General features: G+C 37.8%; 2 protein-coding genes across 8 annotated transcripts in view; one reads left to right on the forward strand and one right to left on the reverse strand.

Annotated features, from left to right (window-relative positions):
* Nucleotides 1–6,452, forward strand: part of CNIH4 (cornichon family AMPA receptor auxiliary protein 4) — a 7,258-nt gene extending 806 nt beyond the window's left edge. The window contains exons 2-5 of one of the 3 annotated variants that reach the window (XM_026060452.1): nt 1,252–1,320; nt 2,278–2,390; nt 5,527–5,667; nt 6,248–6,452. In XM_026060452.1, coding sequence (XP_025916237.1) covers nt 1,252–1,320; nt 2,278–2,390; nt 5,527–5,667; nt 6,248–6,275 — 351 coding nt within the window. In that variant the 3' untranslated portion in view covers nt 6,276–6,452. Of the gene's footprint in view, nt 1–1,251; nt 1,321–1,356; nt 1,740–2,277; nt 2,391–5,526; nt 5,668–6,247 lie in introns of those variants that run through there. The other 2 variants (XM_026060454.1, XM_026060453.1) reach the window with 2 other exon arrangements.
* Nucleotides 6,453–11,334: 4,882 nt separating this feature from the next.
* Nucleotides 11,335–21,455, reverse strand: part of WDR26 (WD repeat domain 26) — a 31,613-nt gene continuing 21,492 nt past the window's right edge. For 3 of the 5 annotated variants that reach the window (XM_026060416.1, XM_026060415.1, XM_026060417.1), the window contains 3 exons: nt 20,961–21,090; nt 17,966–18,151; nt 11,335–16,372 (listed from right to left, as the gene is read on the reverse strand). In XM_026060416.1, the coding sequence (XP_025916201.1) occupies nt 16,347–16,372; nt 17,966–18,151; nt 20,961–21,090 (342 nt within the window). In that variant the 3' untranslated portion in view covers nt 11,335–16,346. Of the gene's footprint in view, nt 16,373–17,965; nt 18,152–19,281; nt 19,513–20,960; nt 21,091–21,455 lie in introns of those variants that run through there. The other 2 variants (XR_003252588.1, XM_026060418.1) reach the window with 2 other exon arrangements.

Below are 21,455 nucleotides of genomic sequence, written 5' to 3' on the forward strand. Positions count from 1 at the left end.
CGCTGCGGGGGGCGGCTTCGCTCCCTCAAAGCGAGGCCGTAGCAGAAATAGCATCATCCCTTAAGTGCTGGGTCGCGGGTCGCTGCAGTATTTCACTGGCCTGGGCGGCTGGTGCCGAGGGAAGCGGATTGTGCTTCCCTGGGAGCAGAGCTCGCTTGGCTTGGGGGTGGAGGGAAGGATGCTGGAAGCATGTTTTCCATCCTCCAAAACTATGGAGGTCTAAAAAATATATCTTATGGCGTTTTAAATGCGTGTTTGTAGCTAGGATGCTGTGGGTTCCCAGACGAAGCGTATCTCTGTATTCTTTTTTACAAATTTGTCTGCAGTCACCATGATTTGGCCTTTTTAGAACATAAAAAGCACTGATTAGGCTGACTGTCTGTCTGTCTGTGTCTGTCTCTGGAGAACCTGAGTTCTCATGTTCTTTCAGGTCCTGATATTGCTTCAGAATTTATCCAGTTCTCCTAACAGGAAAAAAATATACTGAAACACATGGGAAAAAAAAATTCATCCTGGAATGAAGGAAGCTAAAACTTCATTTGTTAAAATTAGAAGACTTTATGTACTTTTTAAGAATAGAATAAATCTCGTGCTTTTTCATTTTCCTAGCAAAAGGGTTGTGAGCTTTACTGGATGTAACTTGATGATGTGCATGTTAAGCCTTTTCTGAAAGGAATTTTCTATCTAAATCTCTCCGTATTTCATTTACCAAAAGTTCATTTGGTAGCAATGTTACCCACTTATTTCTTAGCAAAACATGAAATAATTCAATGTTACTGTAAGTATGAAATGAGTAGATCCACTTATTAAAACTGTTCTAGCTGGCTTTATTATGAGGAGTTTAAAAAGTGCATTATCTTTTTCTTCTTTTCAGGTTGTGTTTCAAGTACTGTAGTAATGATTCTGATAGTAAAAACACTAGTTTGCCTCCCTGGTCTACGTTCAGTGTTGAACTGAACTTTAGCACTTGTCCAACAGTCACTGTTGGAAAAACATCATAAAATCACTTGGACTAATAATAAGACATGGCCCAACTTTCTATCTAAAGTAGAACTATGCATTGTAATTAATTGATATGTGCCTTTGGCAGAGCTCCTGGAGAACCAAACAGAAAATCTGCCCTGAGAGCGGAGTGTTCTAATTTTCTGACTTACTCTTTCTGGTCAAGATTTCCCAATTTATTGGATGAAAATAAGGCTTTGAGTATTCTAACCAAGTTACCATACAACTTTTCCTTATCTTGGACTTCAGATAATTACACTATCGGATCTGGAATGTGACTACATTAACGCTAGATCTTGCTGCTCAAAACTCAATAAAGTAAATGATTTTTCTTTGCATTTAATGTGGTTTAAAATAGAAAACAATCCTGCATCTCAGCATCACAAATAACAGGAGTATAATATGTATCTGAAGAGTCCGGATTGGCAATATTTTTCCAAAACATTCATCCTTTACTTCAGTCTGCCTGTCTTTTTCATATCCCTGTCTTTCAGCAAGTTAGTCACAAAAGGCTGTTCTTCTGAGACAGGCTGCTAGTTTGAACTCATGGGACTGAGGCTAACCCTTCACGGAGCTACCTGGAGTTCTGTGCTTCCTTGCTCCTACACGTGGTTAACTGTGACAGGGAAAAGTACCGTTTTAACTAAATCTGCATAAAGCTGATCTCATTCCTGCCTGGTGGTTCACTTTGATTTGGAAGTATTTTCTTCCCCTAAAGTRAGAGAAATCACTGCAAGGTACTCTCAAGTCAAAAATATGTAATTATCAGGGGCTGACCCAATTTAGCTATGCCAGTTTCCATACCGATCAATTTTCTTACCTGTTCCAAGCCTGAGGGGGTTTATATGTCCTGTATCTGTGCAGATTTCTGTTATCTGCTTCTCACATTCCTACATCCAGTGTTCTCTGCAGTGATTTCAAATGAGCACTGTATTACTTTCTTAAATTACTTGCTTTCTTAAATACTTGCCTAATATAGTTGTGTTTAAGTAGCTTCTGTGCTTCTCTCTAGAAATTGGTGTATTAAAATTCAATAAACTACCTCTGTTATAGTATCTTAGGGCCTGATTTCTGGTTTATTCATGTGGAATCTGGCTGAAAGTATTAATTTCCACACATTATGATAAAATCACATGTATACTTCTCCATGAATGTTCTATCTAGTCTTACTTTGATATGATTAGAATGAGACAATAACTTCATATGGATTTTTTTTTTTCAGAAAGGAATTTACATTTGAGGATATAGCTGTTTTTTTTCCTTTTCTTTTTACAGTGGGTGGTCCCTGAGTTGATTGGCCATGCTATTGTAACAGTATTAATGCTCATTTCATTGCACTGGTTCATCTTTCTCCTTAATTTGCCAGTAGCAACATGGAATATATATAGGTAAGTGCAAAGAATTTTCTGTTCTTCTCATTCACCATTACTAGTTAAGCTTCAAGTGCAGTGTGAAGATAAACAATATATCATGATGAGATGTTTCAGTTATGTTCTTGAGCTGCTAACAGTTTTCATGGATGTAACTAACATAAAACTCTCCTCTCTTTTCAATTAAAATTACAAGAAACCCAACAGTTTAGGATCTGAAGCTTTTGGCACTTCCTTGCATTCTCTCTAATGCCCAAGGACCTTGATTTGTGAATCATTTACAGGTTTGTAGGAAGTAGCAGCATGTTAACTGGGATTATGAAGTAGTACTGCAAAAACTGTTGCTAAGATTTTTCACTCTGTGTCCACGTACTGGCATAAAAGTACTTAGATCAGCATCTTGTTTTCCTCCCTCATTTGCATTGTCCAATTGACGTTTTGGGTCACCCATTTTGCCTCTCTGTGTTTGGAAAGGTTTTCAGTCTTTTTAATGTTACGACAACTTTTGGTGTTACTGGTGTAAACTGTCTTTGTACACTGGGCTCTCTACCACTTTGAAATGGTTTGCTTACTAGGGGTTTGCAGGTTGCAATGGGGAGACTGGCAGTTCAAAAAACATCCATTTTATTTTCTATCATTTAGAAATATTAGTGTCCTAGGGCAGAAACCTGTGTGCTTTATGTCACTTTATGTGCAGAGAATTGAACCCTACAGATATCACAGTAAGGAAACTGAACGTGGTTTTTTGGGCAGAAAACCTCTAAGCACCATACTACAGAAAGTCAAAAGACCAAATATTTAAGATTTAGGTATAAAGGAGTTGACTGTACTTCTTGTTTCCATGAACCTGCCAGGGCTAACTGTTTGCTGAGATGGGATGAGTTGTTGGTTAAACAAAGAAGAGGTTTCCTAGGTCTCGTTAAAGAGAGGTGGAAAACCCTTTGCTGATATTCCAGTTGTTTTTAGGAAAATATCATGCATTCATCATCCTTGTTTTCTACAAAACTGCTAGTAAAGCCTTCATATATTTCTCAGCTGGAGTAACATGAGAGAGCGTTAATTTGTGTGCTTCACAGGTGAGTTTTGCCTAAATACGCACACGGAGATACTTTTGTTTGTATGGCCTTTTCCATACAATTGTATTATTAATTGTTGCACAGAAGGATGCTGTTCATTTTGGTATCTCTTGGCAAATACAGAATTAGCATTTGGTATTTCTTTTTGGTTAGATTGTGTCTACAGAGACACTAGAAGGAGAATGCACTTTCCCTGAAGTTTTGAAAAATTCTCCTACTAGTTTCCTCTTTGCTGCTTTCTTCTGCTTAATTCTGTTAGTGTTTAAAGTAGCCAGTTGCTTTCCCTACTCCAGCTGATCAGAAAGACGTTTAAAGGATAGTATAGTGATTCCTGTTGCCAAGCTTCAGGCAGTAAACTCTGAATGCTGTTTTGAATTGACAACTCTCATTTTATATGATTTTAGTCATTTATGGAGCAGACATTCCAAATATCCCAAAATCCAGGTTTGTTTTCTCAATTTTAGATGTGCAATGTATATAATAAGTGAATATGATAGTGTGATACTTTGCGTGTTCTGCCACAAGAGGTAAAAATTTTAAGCCCATGCTGCTAATCCTGCCTTCCTTCTGAGGATCAAGGAATTTCATACATKTTAATAGCTTGGAGGGAAGGAGATAAAGGTCTGCAAAAGCAACTGTGTGGTGTTTAGCATTAAAAAGAAAATCAGATGTTTTGGGATAAAGCTTAGATTTGACCCCAGCTATTTAATGGACAAAAAGTAAGGTCTACTGTAAGGTAGTTAGTTGGAATACACTGAAAAGAGGAGAAGGTGTCAATGAGTAAAGTAGGATTAAGTGTGAACACATGGAGTGTGAACCTGTTATCATGAGCTCCAGACTTCCAGCCTCAGATGAGCGTGTTTGAATTTTCGTCATATGTTGTAGTATTTCAGGAACTAATTTCTGGAGTAAATATTGTTGCATGTGATTTTTTAATGCCTTTATGAAAGAAGGAAAAGCACAGTGGGCTTAACTTTTTTTTTGTTTGTTTCCTGCTGCTGCTAGAAACCCTTCTCATTTCTTGTTCCCTTTCYTCCCCTCCTATTATTAGTAAAGAGAATGTTGTAAGAGATGGGTGAGTGCCTTTTGGAGTACAAGTGCTGCTGCTCTTCAAGTATATAAAGAAAATCAAAAAGCATTCTGTTTAGAGACCTTGCTTTTGCTCCAAGTATAAGACCAGGAGTTAAATTCTTGTGTAGAAAGAGCATTATTGCAGGAAGGTAGAACCTGTATGATATTCGAGTAGAATAATAATACTGTTCTAGACTGAGCTCAGCTGGAGAACTGGAGCTTTTCTCTCAGCTGGAGAACTTAAAGTGCTCACATCTTCTCTCTTGAGAAATGAGCATGTCAGGTGAACATGCTGCTTGTTGGATTTTCAAAGTCTATAAACATTTGTTTTGCTGGATTTATTCTTCCTTTTGCTTACATTTCATTTTTTTCCACTCAACTTCTGTTCTTCTGTGGGTTCAGAGAGTGAAGGAAAATCACTTAACTTCTGCTCTTTTGTCTTGTTAGCCATAAGAAAGCTCAGCACCTTTGCTGAAGTAACATAGGATAGTTGTGACACAAATGGGAATAAAGTACAGATCTTTTGCCCTGCCTTTCCCTATCTCATTTTGATCACTAGAATTTGTGATTATCTTTTTTTTTTTTCTTTGGTAAGGAAATCACTGATTCTTAGCTAAATTAAATTTTTCCCAGTCCCTTTCATCTAGTGCATCTTGCCACTGTTGGTGGAGGTTTCCTCCATAACACTGAGTAACCAAAAGCAGCAATTAAACTGGTCTGGAATTCTCTATTACCCAGAAAATTTTCTGTTTATACATAGGAAGCTGGGCTAATGATTTAATATCTCCTGTCCTCTGATTTTTTTGTTTGTGGGTTGTAGTGGCAGAGATTCATGTAATATCCTGAGACTGGGTTAGCAGAAGTGAAAAATAGCTTTTTTTATATTGAACTGTAAAACATGCAGTTAAAAAGTCCCTTCTGTGCAAACTCCCTCCCACCCCCCACGCTTCACCCTTATACTCACTAATGTTTTGATGACTGTACTTCTGTTTTTCTTAAACTTCCAGGTTCATTATGGTGCCAAGTGGAAACATGGGGGTATTTGATCCCACAGAGATCCATAACCGAGGACAACTGAAATCACACATGAAGGAAGCCATGATTAAACTAGGCTTTCATCTGCTCTGTTTCTTCATGTACCTTTACAGGTTAGTCTCACGAATTGCTGTCAGAGAACAAAGGAATTGTCTGCCATCTATTTTTATCTCCTCTGTTCTGCTAGTATAATTGCTGATATTCATAAGTGTCTTATCTTCTTGCATYGTGCTAAGCCTCAGTAATATGTTTTGACAGCCATCTGCAGGTTCATTGTATGTTCTTTCTGATCCAACATTGTTTGGAAACTCAGATTACTTCCTAGTCTCAAAAACACTATAAGCTATAGAGAGAGAGTTGCATGATTTCAGCACCTAAAATAAGTGGCCTCTGTTTAGAATGGGAGTAGTCTTGAGGATGAAGTGTATCTTACCAGTTCTGTTTGAGAAAATGAAGTTGATCTGGCTAAGATACAACCTGATGAGTCCTGTGATGGGGCCGCTTATTACAAGACAGAAGAACGGTATACTGCAATATTCTGCAATCTATGCCTTCATAAACACAGTACGTGGTATGGTTGCCTTGACTTTCTAATAGAGAATCGAGTGCAGTTCTCTCCTGAAAAACAGTAGCGGTTCCTACCTGTACAYGCTTCAGTAATASACTGGTCTCATGTTTTCTGTTTTGTCACAGTATGATTCTGGCTTTGATAAATGATTGAGAAGTTGAAAAAGAACCATTAGCTGCCAAATTGGGTCATCACTCCAGTGACTGGTTGTGGAGCCACAGACACCTTCCGAACATACCTAGACCAGTGTYGTCATGCAGTATATTTTTCCTCTTTGAACAAGAAATATTTTTCTGTATTTTTAACATAAAATATTTTCAAAAGACATTGGATTTGTGTAGCAGTTGTTTTTGTTCCTTATACAACAACCTGAATTGCGGTTGCTGCTGCTTCTGTAAGGTGAAATCCTTGCTTACAGAGTTGGTCTTATAGGAAGGAGACGATGAGAGGAAAACCCATTTCAACAGCTTTTGTTGGTAATAGTGTAGTTCTGGAAGAAATTTAAGTACAGTTCTGATGTCTGTTTCTTACTGAAGTATCTCAGGATGTGCCTCTGGCTGTCAAGCTGTTTGATTAGAGCCTAGTTTAAAGGAGCCTTTGGAATATATGTTTCAAGGTGGAACGCTAGCGCAGGTTGCATCTTTACATGTCAGTGTTTTTCAGTTAAAAAGCAATGGAATAAAAGTTGTGCTTTTCTCCCATCCACCCCAGACAATCTATATGAAGTCTTGTGTTCGGATGGATTAAGGTTCCTTTGGTAAAAGTGACACTTGCATGTGAAAGTTTTATCTGTTGCTACAGGTAAATGAAGAAGCATGAGTAAAACTTGCTTTTTCCCTTCCACTCCTATTTTATCATTGAAACACATCATAGACTACCACATTACACTAGGGCTTGGAGCCAGTAATGGAGCAAAAGATCATTCAGTCACTTCTCCATGAACCTGCTGTTCCCATATCCAGCGAGGTGAATCAAGAACGTGTCTAACCAGGGGAGGTACTGTGGTAGACCATAACCCAGTTATTGCCACAATTCTGATGTGATTCTGCTTCAAAGACACCAGGAAACTAAGTTCTTTTTGTTGTTGCTCTTGCATCAATGATAAACCTCACTGTCCAACAATTGTTTTTAAATCTTACATATGTAAGAAACAATAAGAAGGTTCACAATAAGGTTCTCACATAACCCATAGATTCTTTTTTGAAACAAAYGTGTCTGGTGAAACACTTCAGAAATACTGATCTGTAGTTAGGTATTTAAACTTCTGAGCTTTTCCTTCTTAAGAACTTGCAACTCTTCAGCTGTAGTTAGCAGATTGTATAGGTTTTAATATGGTGTTCATGTGCAACAGATTGTTTTTGTGTCCAGCAGTGAAAAGATGTAGAACACTGAAGCTTTATTTCTCTAGCTGTCTCACATTAACAGTTGTTCTAGGATAAGTTTATCCTTAAATTTATGATGGACAGATTCTAAATTTAGCTCTTGCAAAGATTAAAATATACTGAAAATATGCTCAATAGAAAATAACTAGTGAAATAGCTACCACTGCTGTATGCCACTAGTTGCTTGACAGTGCACAAAACCACAATACAGGAAGTACTGCCTTGTAAAGCTGAACCCCAGACAGGATGTAGGTCTATAAAAAGGAGAGAGCAAACACGATTTAAAAACAGGAATGTCAGTAACTTTCATAGTAGCTTACATATTAGGGGATTAGTTATTTTATTTGTGCATGAAGACTTACAGCCTGTTGTATATTCTTGTGAAAACACTGGTGCTACACATATATATTGTTTTTTATCCATTAGAAGAAAGAGGTTAAAGAGAATGCTAGTAAGCCATTTAAGTCAAGTCTGGCCTGCAGTGCCAACAGTAGATAAGTTTCATTAAACGAAGTTGCACCATGGGAAATTACACTGCTTAGAATAGACTAGAAGTTTTATATCTTATTATAAAGATGTGATTTTGAGGTGAGAGCCTTGTTAATATTGCATCTTTAAACATTTTCATTGTCTTCAATGATTTCTAGCTACTAACTCTTCAGAATTATGCGTTAGGATTAGACAGGACCAGCGCATTCCATACTGAATTTGATAAAATGCATCATTCATTGGGAAAATCTGCCATTCCCCTCTACGGAGAGAAGTGTTTCCACAGAGAAGGAAGCTGGACAGGGAAGAAGAAGGAGAAAAAACACTATACTAAAAAAAAAAAAAAAAAAGTCTTAAGTCACATCCTTGACCTAGAGGGATGTTACCGTGGATTCTTCCCTACTTCCTCCCTTAAGAATGAACTACTGACCACACCAAATCAACAAAAAGTACAGAAGTGTATTCTAAATAGTGGCTGTCAAATACTAAACAAACTATACTTACAGATGAATGCAAACTTCCCACACATGCACTCTGCCCCCTTTTTTTTTTTGAGAATATATTCTCCATTCATCTCTAACAGTTTATTATAGTAGTTGTAACCACCTCAGTAGCAGGCTCCAAAGGCCACAATTCTGCAGGGTAATTACACTGGTAACTTTGAAGCCTTCTTTATTGTGTACAGGTCATTTCCGGTCTTAACAGTGATCTTTACACAACTCCGTGTCAGCAATACAAAAACCATGCGAAAATAATACATGTATTTGCTAAAAATGTAGTGTATTAGCTGGGAAAAAAAGGGGTCCTACATTCATCTCATGGGAGAACCAMAGAGCACAAAAATTGTATAGTAGTTAAAAAAAAAAAAACTTTCTGGCACTCCATCAAGGGAGAACAGGCTAATTTAAATCCAAGCTTGCTGTAGGCAACTGAAGAGAACGAAAAACTTTAGACTGATCACAATAAAACTTCACCTAGGTTTATCACTAGGAATCAGTGTGAGACCAAAAGCACAGATTCCCTCCTGTGCATGGACCAGAACATATTTCCCTTTTGAGCTAAGGTATCCAAGCATAACTTTATAACAGGGCCATTTCTTTATCCTTCAAATGATTAGCTATGATTTATAGAATGCTCTTAATCCATGGAAACAAATCTGAAGTTGACCTATAGGGATTTCAACTTTCATGCAAGATTAGAAAGCTGTTTTTTTCCCCTCACCTACCATCTACAGCCTAGGTACTTGCTACCATATTAGTTGTTYAGCAGTTTTCAGCCAGATTTTCAATAGCTGTTACAGTAGTGCAACTGGAAGAGGGGGTGGGTTGTTAGGTAATTAAAATATGTAAGCACATTTTCCCTCCAGTTCATCATTAGGATTATGGACTGTTGTTTATTTATCCAGTTTTATTTTAAGTGCTGTTTTATTCTAGAAGTAGTTCTGTATTATGGAACCTAGTGGGATTAAAAGTCTGTCAGGTGGACCTAACACCAGCTCTGCATGAAAGTTAACCATCCATTTGACATCCTGGTTAGCTCATAAGAGCAAATCACTATCTGTTCAGTATTGCTACAGCTTTATTCTAATTCTAATGGTTTTTGCCTCTAAGGATATTATGGTAATGATGAGATTGGAGATGGTAACAGAAAAATTGGGGCAGTATTGATCAGCATGCAGGTAATCATTAACCACCTTATTTTTGGCAGAAACATTAGAGGCATACAAACTTCAGGAGAAGCTTAGGWGAGGATTGGAAGTACAACAGAATTACTCCTTCAGAGCATTATAGGCCTTTTAAAGGGAGGAGGCAACTGGGACTGCTGTCTTTCAGTAATGAGTGTATACCGTAAACACATGCAACACAAAATAGCAGGGCATGCATAAAGCAGCATAGAAAGCATAAGCAAAGGCTTAAAGTGACAGAGTAAAACAGAAAATGTCACTCTGGAGAAGTACCCTACCTCAGGCAGGGCTTGGGTTTAAGCCGATTATGAAATACTTAGCCTGGAGTCAGGTTCTTTATGTAATCTCTTCTATATGATCTGAACGGCTCAAATAGTTTGAAGTACCATGGTTCCAAAAGCTGGGTTGTAAGTAAACAACGTTGGAAGGAGTTTGAGAAATATTGCATTGAAGGTGACTTCAATAAATAATAAAGAATTAAATAAATAACTAAAAATAAAAATCACAACTCATTTTAAAATCCTATATATACTGAAATTTCACAGTTCTAGGAAATCACATACCTGTTTCTCTTTCATGCTTCCCTACTCTCTCCAGTAAGAGGCAGACACAGGATGGCAGATGAAGTGTAGTAACAAACCCATCCAAGAAACTTTCTTCATCTGCTGTGTGGATAGTTTATGGCTGAATTAGGTCTGCAGTCTAACATCCCTTGAACAGATACTAGTACTCAAGGGAAGCAGTGCAAACAAGTGTCTGGAAAGGGATAACATGTGCCCATTCTGTTTGCAGCTGGATTGAAGACATGATTACATAAACACTGCCTAAACTGTAAGGAAGGGAACAAGGTGAAGAGGGAGCTACTAATGAACTGTTCTATTCAATAGAGAAGCTGAAAAAAAAAAAAATCAGTAAAGGTTTGAATTTGGAAAAGCTACAAGAAGAGGAGCTAGAGCTGAATAAAAATGCCTAAAATACAGGTACACACAATGCAGAATTCAACAATACAGAAAGACGATGTTCTGTTTAAGGTAAGGAGAGGCAGAAGAATGCAGGGTCAGGTGGGGGAACAAGGCAACAGCTGAGCTTCAAGAGCTGTCAGCCACAAAACCCCCTTAGGTCAACCTGAGGTGGAGATCAGAGGACCTCCCTGATCTCCGGTTACTGGCAGCTGGCAAAAAAAGCGTAAGCAAGAAATGGTAGCACTTAAGAGTATCTTCTTAATATGGAAAAGCAACATTTCATTTAAAAAAAACCCACAAAACCAAAAAACTTTCACCTAAAGCAACCTGTGGATGGTATTTAAGCAAGCTAAACAGCACCTCAGTGAATATCCAGCCTAAGGCTTACACTCAAAGGAGTGGACATTCAACAGCTTAAATAAGCACAGAACGGGGCACAAGCAAGTACAGTGCTAAGTGGCTTCAATGTCCAATGAAAACAGAAGCGTGGGGTTGGTTAGAGCCAAATAGCAAGAACAGGAACTGGAAAGTCTCTGCACACCGTTCTCAGTGAATTCATCTTCAGCTAAACTGCCAAACGTTTTTTCCCATTGAGGAAATAAAATACTACAAATATGGAAGAAATACGTAATTATCAAGAAATGAGCATCCAAATGATTGTCATAGGTGAAGTTTAGGAAACTAAAAACTATTCATTCCAGTTATTCATTCTGTTTATTGAATTGAAAGAAAGGGAATACAAACATTTCTGTTAAGTGCTGTGCACCAACATGGAAAAAGTGTATTTTTTTAAAAATCCTAATAAAAACAAATCAGAAGTTAATGTAGTTCCAATTGAACAATTTTTAAAGATATGTTTAAAATACTACACATTTATAAAATAAAAAAGTTAAAACGGTGTTCTGTAAATAATTAGTAAAACAAGTGAAAATAAATACGAGACCCAAAGTTCTTATGTTTTTAATGTAATATAGCAAAGAAATTTTAACTACTTAATATAATCCGAGGAGAGTAACAAAAATCCAGAAAGTTTAAGAACGCAATCCTTTGAAACATTTAATATCAGTCCATAGCAAATAGTCATTACATACCAAAAGCTCTAAGTGTTAACTAGTTCCACCACAACTCCATATAAATCTTGACAATTTAGAAATCTTGAGATCAACAATAAAGTTCTTTTCTTGATCTCTACAGCTTGGTTTGTAAGTACATACATGCTTTGAGGATCCATTTTGTCCCATATGTTTTCAAGGAGCCAATGACTTTTTCCATCTGTGCCTAAAAATGTTAAGATTCAAATCTAGCACATTACCCTAACAATGAAAAATGTTTAAGAAAAAGATGGGGCACAATGAATTTCAAATTTATAAAAATATACTGATATTAACCAAAAGCTTCGGGTCAAAGGACACTTCACATACACACGACTTAAAGTATGCAGTAAAACATGACAAGTACCTAGAACGTTTGGTTCTATGTCTGTTTATGTAACGCACACGCATGCACACACACATTCATACCAGATGGGAGGAACACTCTCGCAGACGTTTTATTGAATCCAGACAATCTGGATTAATAGACAAAAAACTTGTCTACAGTTTATTTCAACAACTAGAGGCAGCTACTGCAGCAGTAGTTCAAAACTGCACACTTCAATTAAGTCCACCCTGTTTAAAAAAGTGTCAGAGTTAATGAGTTTTTTTTCTAAACATCATTAAAAGTAGCAGTTTTCAAAATTAAGTATGGCAGCTGAAAATGGACTCAAGCCAATGTGGAAAAGAGGAGGAGGAGGTAAAAAGGAGGTTTACCCCATTATGGGATGGATGTTCCCCTTAATAGTTGTCTCAAAAAAACAAAACARAAAAATACACAGGTGTATTTTGGGGCTAAAGATGTGACCAAGCTATTGAAAGTGCATTTTTTTTCTCCTCCCCCTTAAGTTACAGTAGTTTGTCTGTTGGCCAGTAAATCCTGCTTTATATATTCATTCCTCTTTCTCTACCTCCCTCCCCATTTGGGTCTACAACATCTCCCCTCAAATCAGGGCTAATCATAGGAGTCCTGGTTTCCATGAAGAAATATCTTACTAAGGAAGCCTTGCAAATTGATTTTGGGTGGGAGCATCATTTATCAGAGTAAGGAGATACAACTAGACACAAACTCCCAAGAGCAAACTGAGTTTTTATTAAATATTACCTGCTTGAAACCAAGTTGAGAAGTAACTGGCAAGACCTGGGTAGGTTTCTAGCTTGCATCTTTGCTCTAATCCTAAAAAGAAGTTATTTTAAGTTGGAGAACTTTAGAAGAGACAGAGGGAATTTGAAACAAGTGTCCTGCGTCCATTGTGCCTCCCTGCCCGCCCTCCATCCCACCCTGGACAGATCTATCATCACTGCTTTTCCCTTCCGTGCTCCATTGTCCCTTGAAAATTACTTACCTGAACAGCTAAAGAACATTCAGATAAATAAAATGCTTCAGCATAACTTGTTAAAGATCTGCCTTGCCAATAACCTGTAGCTACTAGCTTACCAAAAAAAGCTAAAAAAGAAGTACACGCGTACAGTATTTTCCTCTCTAAAGTCATAGGTCTGTTTACTAGAAATACAGTAATTTATTGCAGATGTGTACTTATTCCAACCTTAGACTCCAGCCTATGAACATTTTTAAGCACATGGAAAGCGACATGTTGCAAATGAGCAAACTTATTAATTTTCCCCCCCGTAGTCTCATTTTAGTCTGTGCGCAAAAAGTATTGGTACTTTTCAGTTCACGCATTGTGAATACCTGACATGTTAAAAACAGTTTAAGTTCCTCTTTAATCTCGAGGTGAAAATGGTAGTCATTACCACTGGATCTATAACGCGAGTTTACTGTGGGACCAAGTGCTGTGGCAAAATGAAGACTAGTCTCACCTTTCCCTCATTCTCTGCACATCACCTGTAAGAAGCAGATATCTATGCAATACGCTGTTATTCAGACACTCCGGAGATAGTGCCATCTCTCCGATTAAAGGAGCTCTCCTTCATATTGCATTGTTGTGCCACAAAACTAAACTAAAGCAGAGCTATCAGAACATGTGCTTCTCCCAAGCTCTGCTGCTGAATACCTGAAGTGTATTTTAGAGGTACATACYAAGTCCAGAAGAGAAGCCCCAGAACAGCGGGGCAGTATTTTGGCAAAAGTATTAAGTTTAAGCTTCTGGTTACAATGCACTGCAGTGGAAAGTGGGTATCCTCCAGTATATCCTCCCACACAGCTTTTACCAGATAAAGAGTCTCACTTTGTTTTGTGTATGGCCACCACATTAAAACGCCTGTTCAAGTGCATATTAGACTTTAAATCTAAGCTTGAGATTTGACCCAGCCTTCGCTATCTGCTTGAAGTTCCCTTTCAAGTCCCATGAGTATGGGGTGAGCAAGTAGTGCCAGACCATTGTATTTAAGGGACAACCAAAAAATAAAAATAAAATAAAATAAAGGATTGTTCTTCTCCATCACTTACTCTCCCTAAATAATGTTTTGTTTAAAAACATGTTCCAGAACAAGAGTATACTGGGGTAATTTCCAAAGATTCACACACTAGCACTGCTTATGAATTGTACCATGTTTTGAATATATAAAACACCGTTTACAATTTAGGCATTCAATGTTTATTTAAAACCAAAAGGTTTAGCTTACTAGAATTTGATGTTGGGAAAGCTRTCCGTTTCCCCGCAACACCAATGCCACAGGACCAAGACTAATCTTATGCTGTCAGAAATGCTGCCAACTAACAGGAGAAACAATTTCCTCTAAAGTCAGCTAATAGACTACAAATCAGTCCCTTGTTCTAAATTTATCCATGTATACCCAGTCCTGTAGGATGGTAGTTGCTATCTAAGAAATTCACCTTAATTTTAAGAAGTTTAAGACAAATGAATTAGATTAAAGATAACAACGTGAAGCTCTTACTCCATTTTGGAAGTATCAAGACAGACAGGAATATGTCAGATTCAGGGCTGGTCTCAACAAGAATATTGGAACCTTAAACAACGTTTAAGATTACACACGAGGCAAGAAAAAACCCACCTGATGGCTGGAATCTAAAATCTGACCTGCTAAGTTTCACTTTGTTTTTCTAGGAAAGAAAAAAGGGACTGTTTATGTTAAACACCACATTCCCATTCAAAGTGGCTCTGCTTCTCTTCCCAGGAGCTCTGGCAAACCTTCCCCCCCCCCCCCCACACATCGCTAACAAGGACACTAGTTTTATTGTCTCATTGAAGGACGCAGCCCACACTTCTCTTGCTGTCATTCTTGGTGACATGCCTTTCCCTGCTCCCTCTTCACTTCGTAGCAGCACCAACACAACCTGTCTACTCAACGTGGGAAGAGGGAGTCCAATACCATTCCATAACGAACGTGTGTAGTGCAGCAGCACAGGGATGCCAGGCCATTCTGAGAAGAATAAATACTTAAGTTATAAATGTCTTTCTCTTTTTAAACATGGGATATTAGTGCAACTGTTCCTCAGTGTGTCAAGATGTTCACAGCACCAGCTTTCAGCAAGGTCTAGGAGAGACATTTAAATCTGTAAACTTAAAAGGATATTCTCAAAAAGAAAATCTATACATCTTTGTTTATCAAATAATAAAGTTTTCAATCATAATACAAGTGCTGAATTATGATTTGGGTGTTAACTACTTTAAAAGATGTTAACTCTTCCCTCCAGGTGTAGTCTACCTTTTCCCAGCATTGTTGCTTGTATTTATATAATCTTAAAACAAAACCAAAACACCTTGTCCTGTTTACAGTCTTAGTTTGGTGGTGCACTCTGAATGCTTTTGCTTCTAAATAACACAGTTTTTCTGTTAAGATGAACAGTCAGTTTCTCCTTCTAGAACAAGTTTCACTGCCTATGTAAAGCTCCTTCCAGCCACTGCTTTTGACACTCTGAAAGAGCATCAGTTATACTGCATTTCACAACACTTCTTAGATTGTTTTAATTCCAAATGTATACAAATGAAGTCGCTTTAATCCTATAAATAATTTATTTTTAAAAAATTGTGCTGTTTACCCCTCTGCAGGGCAACGAGCTATGTGAAAAGTACAAAACTTTTTGTCAAATGTGATATTGAGAGTGCTTTTGACATAGTTCATTGGTTTATCATCTCAATTTATATATACTGCGCAACGGGCAAGGCTAGAATCCATGAACCAAGCTGCAAAGATCTCAAGCTAAGTAAGGCGGAGAGAGATTTGAGAAACAAGAGAAGGAAATACTTTCTTATCCAATGTATACTCTTCAGACTAAAGCACTCTTTCTATCAAGCCTTCTAAACTGTTAAATAAAGTGTTCCAAACAAGCATTTAAACTTCATTACACAGAAGAGCAACAAGAACAGTAGCCTGCCAGACAAAAAGGCAGGAGGGAAAAATATATATACTGAGTTCAATGGTTAGCCTGAATGTAGCACAGTTCTTCACAACCGATGGGGGGGGTAATTTCAACACGGTGTCCAACAACGTTCTAACGACGTGCTTCATCTCGACTGGTTACTATGAAGCAAGGTGGTAAATGTTTGGCCCCAATCGGGCTTCAGAAATGGTTCTTTTTCATGACGAGCATGTCTGTCCAGCTATCAATCATGTTTGTTTGCACCAAATCCCAAGCCATTTAAAATACGACTAATTAAGTTAAACTGAAGTCGTCTGCTCCAAATTCGCCATCAACTATCCATGCTACTGCATTCCTCTGAGCAAAAACAAAAATACAAAAGAAAGAAATCACATCTTGAAGAACTCACCAACAGTTAATAATTTCTATCATAAGGTCATTAATACAGTGCATACACAGAAGTTTTGCTGAACATGCTTTAGTTAATGGTGCTCATCTTTACAGTGCAACCAAACCACATGCTAAAAATAGCCTATTTTAGACACTATTATTCATATTCATTTAAAGATTAATTCAGCATGTTAGCTGCTAGTACACAAGAGTTCTCTCTTCCAAAAAGAGACCAATAAAAAACACACATTTGCATTCAAGTTGCAGTGGAGTACGCTAATTACAGAGCTGCCTGTCATCCCTTCAAGACTCCTAAACTGTTAGACATTCCTCCATGCACCTAAGCCTTGGCTGTAGATACACTGCTATGAGAAATCCAGAGTTCCTACTGGTTCGATTTTTATTGAGTTTCCAACTGATTTTCTGGAGGAACCAGGAAAGAGTAAGCAGGCATGTAACTGGGGGGAAAAAAATAAAAATAACTGGAGGGCAGGAGCTGAGTCCTTACGGCTGCATTTGAAGTTTTACAAACAGGAGATTGGCCAGCCTGATCCACTTAGTCCAACGCCAGAAGCAGATGCCTCTGAAAGCGTGAGAGCAGGGAAAGGAGGTCATTCTTCCCCCTAGTCTCCTTCCAGCCTCCAGCCATTTTCCCCTAAGGGGCACTCTGAACTGGAGGGGTTAGGCACCTAGGAGCACTCAATGGCTTTCTCTTGCATTACTTCATCCAGGTTCCTCTTGAACTCGCATCCACACTTGGTGTCCATAACACCCTGTGGCAATGGGATATACTGTGTTTCGTTTTGGTCTACTGTAAGTTTTTAACGCAAGATGAACGTGTTAGTCACAGGAGCCTATCAAACAACAGAACAACCCCAAGCAGTAATCCTCTTAAGAGTTCGGGGGGTGGGTAGGGAGGGCTGGGGGGAAAAAAAAAAAAAAATCAGCGTGCATTTGGACACTGGAACGAATAACACTCATTTAACAAGCATCTTGCTCCTGGACATAGTGGGATCTAATGGTCAGGAAACAATCCGTGGCATATCAGCTTTTAAGGTGCAAACGCTTCAGTCTCCAGACTTTGGAGATTCCTTTTGGAAGCATTACAATAGCATTATTCAATTTCCAGTGCGGTTGGAATATATTATTTACATTTTTAATAATGTATGTACTTAAAGCATTAGCGGCAACATTTTTGAGAAGTCTGCATAAATAAATATAATCCTGAGGTTTCAGTGACACCACGGTTTGCTATAAGGCCATGTCAGAAATTTGAGTATCATTTTGGAAACACTGTTTTCTTTTTATTCCACAAACATAAATAACTTGGATAAAAATCAAAAGTCATAAGTGGGTTTTTTTGTTTGGTTGGKTTTTTTTTAGTAAAAGTAATGATTCTACCCAAGACTTAAAAGCATTTTTCTATTTTATTTATGGCAAAGAAAACCCACTGAACCAGCTGCAGTTTTAGTGATTAGAAAAAATATATATGTATACACATACATACATATATATGTATGTATGTATATAAGGGTTTTGTTTGTTTGTTTTGTTTTTTACCTTCAATATCCTGGTTGTCTATGAAAGGCGCTGGTCCCCATATTCTAACAGTGCCGTCGTCGGAGGCGCTGGCCATCATGGATGGAATCTGCGGGTTCCAGCTCACACAGTTAACAGTACGTGTGTGCCCTGTCAGCTCCGCAATTGGCAGCTCACTACGCTTGTGCCAAATATATACTTTGTGATCTAAATAAAATACGCATTTTAAGAAACACAATGAGAAAAACATTGCTCTGAACAGACCACTTCGTCACGTCAAATCGCACTTGCACACAACAAGCTCTCAGCAACTAAAATATCATTAATGTTGTAAATTCTAAACCCCACTTATGTTGCATGTGCATCAGCACTGATGAGATTTTTTTTTTTTCCTTTCCTAAAAGTGACCAAAACAATATGGGCAAAGCTCCTCCACTAACAGGCACATCCCTCTTAAGACTTGCAAGTCTGCCAAGTCTGGCATTTGAAGAAAAACATTTGACTACAATGCAAATAAGCCAATGCATGGCTAAAAAAAACAAACTGAGCTACTCTAAAATTAAGGATATGGAATTATAACCTTATCMAAAAGGAAGGCTTGCAGAATTATTTCTTTTAACAATCACATTTAAGTGCATTATAAAACTATGTGTTCTAAGGCAGAATATCTTTGAACAACCATTTGTTGATGAGTAATAGATAAGGTCACAGCTCTGTAGTTAATGAAATTTGTTTTGGTACCAAAGACTTAAAAATATTCCAGTGAAAGTGCAAACTGAGAAGTAGAGGGGTGGCAACTAAGCCTAAAGCCTCAAATCTATTACTGACAGTCTTGGAAAGCAATTAATACTTGCGTGATACTTAAAGATACGAATTCCTACATATTAAAGGAGATGCAATGAACAGCCCTACAGGTCTTCTTTTGTGCTAGGAAGCTTTTAATTATTTCTAGTGACACATGAGAACAGTGAACCAGTCAAACATTCCACTGCAATTTTTAGAAAAGTGTTACTGCTTTATAACCACCTATATTTAAGAATAACTGACTCGAAATAAAGAATTTTTTTCCAACTGTAGATTAGCAGCCTTTAACAAACCTGTGAGTTGACCTCTCTAGGAATGTCTTTGGAGTCTTCCAAATGGAGCTATATACACTGAACARGTGTGTATTACTAGTTATATACAAAAGCCTAGTATTTAATCCTAGCAAATCAAGGGAAGTACTTTAATCTGTTTGAACGGGTTTAATGCAGAGGTCATTCTGAAGCCTTGACAAAACCATCTTCCTCTATTCCTCCTCCCAGCCCCTTACAAAACAAACTTGCTCTCTGACCTACCTGCTAGAACAGCATCATGGAATCATGTGATAACTCAATTGTCTTCTGCTGAATCAGCTCATGAGTAAAATACCTCTACAGTGTTTGTATGGATGCAAATGTTCTGGTTGTGCTTACATTCCACTCACGATTTCAAGAGACTACATATCCACGCTATTCATCAAATAAGACAATTCACTCTCTGCTTAAACACTGGACACGCAAGCCTCTGCTGTCTGGGAGAATCAAAGCCTAAACACAAACCAGTATTTTGGTGCTTGTCAGAATGCGTGTATTATGGTTTGGAAAAAACAAGTTAGCTAGATTAAGGCAGCAGTCAATTTCCCTCTCAGAAAGACAGACCTCCATTTTCTTCCTATTGATGCAAGCATTAGAAAAAAGCCTATCTAGCTGACACCACACTGTCTTAAATTTAAGAAGCTATGACCATTTAATTTGTTACTTTTTTTTTGCACATAGAGAGACTTTCACAGCAACCACATTTGCAACAATTCAGTGCAAAGAGACAGTCCAAATCTAAGTAAGGTACCATCAGCTTCAACTACAGCTGGGTACTTTTTTTTTTTTTTTTTTTTTTAAAGACAGCAAAAATTTAAAAAAGCTGTTCTTAAGATGATGACTTGGATAAATTCATTACCACATTCACGTCACACAAAACAGTAGGTCACAAGCAAACTGCCCACAAAGGGAGGAGAAAAAAAAAAAAGATTGGTGCACTGTAGCGTCCACACCCAGACATGCACATCATCAGTATAGCTCAACACACGTATCCTGAACTTCCTGGTACTCAAGCCCCACACCAGGAATCTGCCTCAAAGAGGAAGAGGTTGACACTGGATTGGAGATGCTGTCCTTCAGTCATTATCTTCCATGGGGTATGGTCGGGGGGGAAACTTGGTTTAATTTTAGATGTATCTGGATATTTTCCAAAAAAAGGATAGTAATATTGTCCCTTTATCCTGACCAACAGTTCCTATTTCTTAACAGCTTTGAGTTACTTAGTACAGACATTTATTACTTATCTATTGAGTGCAATTCTTAGCTTGAATCCATAGGCTTGAATCTTAAGTGACCTCCAAGGGAGGTGATGGCACTATGTCAGCAACAGAACCAAACCAATTCAAGATACATAGCATTAACTAATTTCTACTCTTGCTACAGACAGTTGAAGAAGAAGACATCACAAAGCCTTTGATTGCCATGAAACCCTACCAGAAAGACTATGTCAACAACTGCTTAATTGGAGACTACTCCTTTCATAATTAAGATGACAACTCTATTGAAATTAAAATAATCTGGCCACATCTATCTTCAACAGGCCAATGAAGCTGTTACTTGCAAGAAAAAGTATTTTTGATTCAAACCATGAGCCTAAGTGTCACACCACACACACAAAAACAAACTTTAGAATACTCCACCCACTTAATTAAAACTATGCAGATGTTCTTTGCCTTAGAGGAGCAAGACAAAAGATTCATTAATGCTTTCTACTCAAAAGATTTTTTCTGCTAGCACACTTATTTTTTGAAGTATGCAACAATCTCATTGCTCCTCAAACTGCTATTTAATGAACCAGTTGCTTGCTTTTAGAGATGACAGCTGCTGGCAAGAGCATTATAAAAGTAGGCATAGGAAGTAAGTGATGTGCCAGTTCTCTGCACAAAGGGGGATGATGTTACCTTCACTGCCACTCGCGATAAAGTCTTCATTATGACCTCCAAAACACGAGTGAATTGTGTAAAATCCTTGTGTAACACCTTGATACTTTCTCACTAAAACTCTGTCTTGTAAGTCCCATAAGTGAACTCCCTGGGAATAAAAAGTATAGAGGATGTTATCATTAAACATTATCCATTGTGTTCTTTTGAAATATTTAAAACAATGAAAAATGATCAAAGTACACTACTTCAGCCAACTTCAGTACTGTTACTAGCTCAAGAGAGTAAAACTGAACAGATACCAAATTACTAGCTTAAATTTCCATTCTGTAGTCCCTTCTATTTCAAAAGCTTCTGTTCTTATTCAAGGTTTAAAAAAAAAACCAAACACCAAAAAACAACCCCAAAAAGCCCCTAATTCTCAAAACAAATAAACAAAACTCCTTCTACAGGTAAAGGCTGTGAGATATCAACATGCCTCAAACCCTTGCTGTACCTGGCTTCCCAATATTATAC

The sequence above is a fragment of the Apteryx rowi genome, unplaced genomic scaffold, assembly GCF_003343035.1.
Source record: "Apteryx rowi isolate R43461 unplaced genomic scaffold, aptRow1 scaffold_169, whole genome shotgun sequence".
In the NCBI taxonomy this organism is placed as follows: Eukaryota; Metazoa; Chordata; class Aves; order Apterygiformes; family Apterygidae; genus Apteryx; species Apteryx rowi.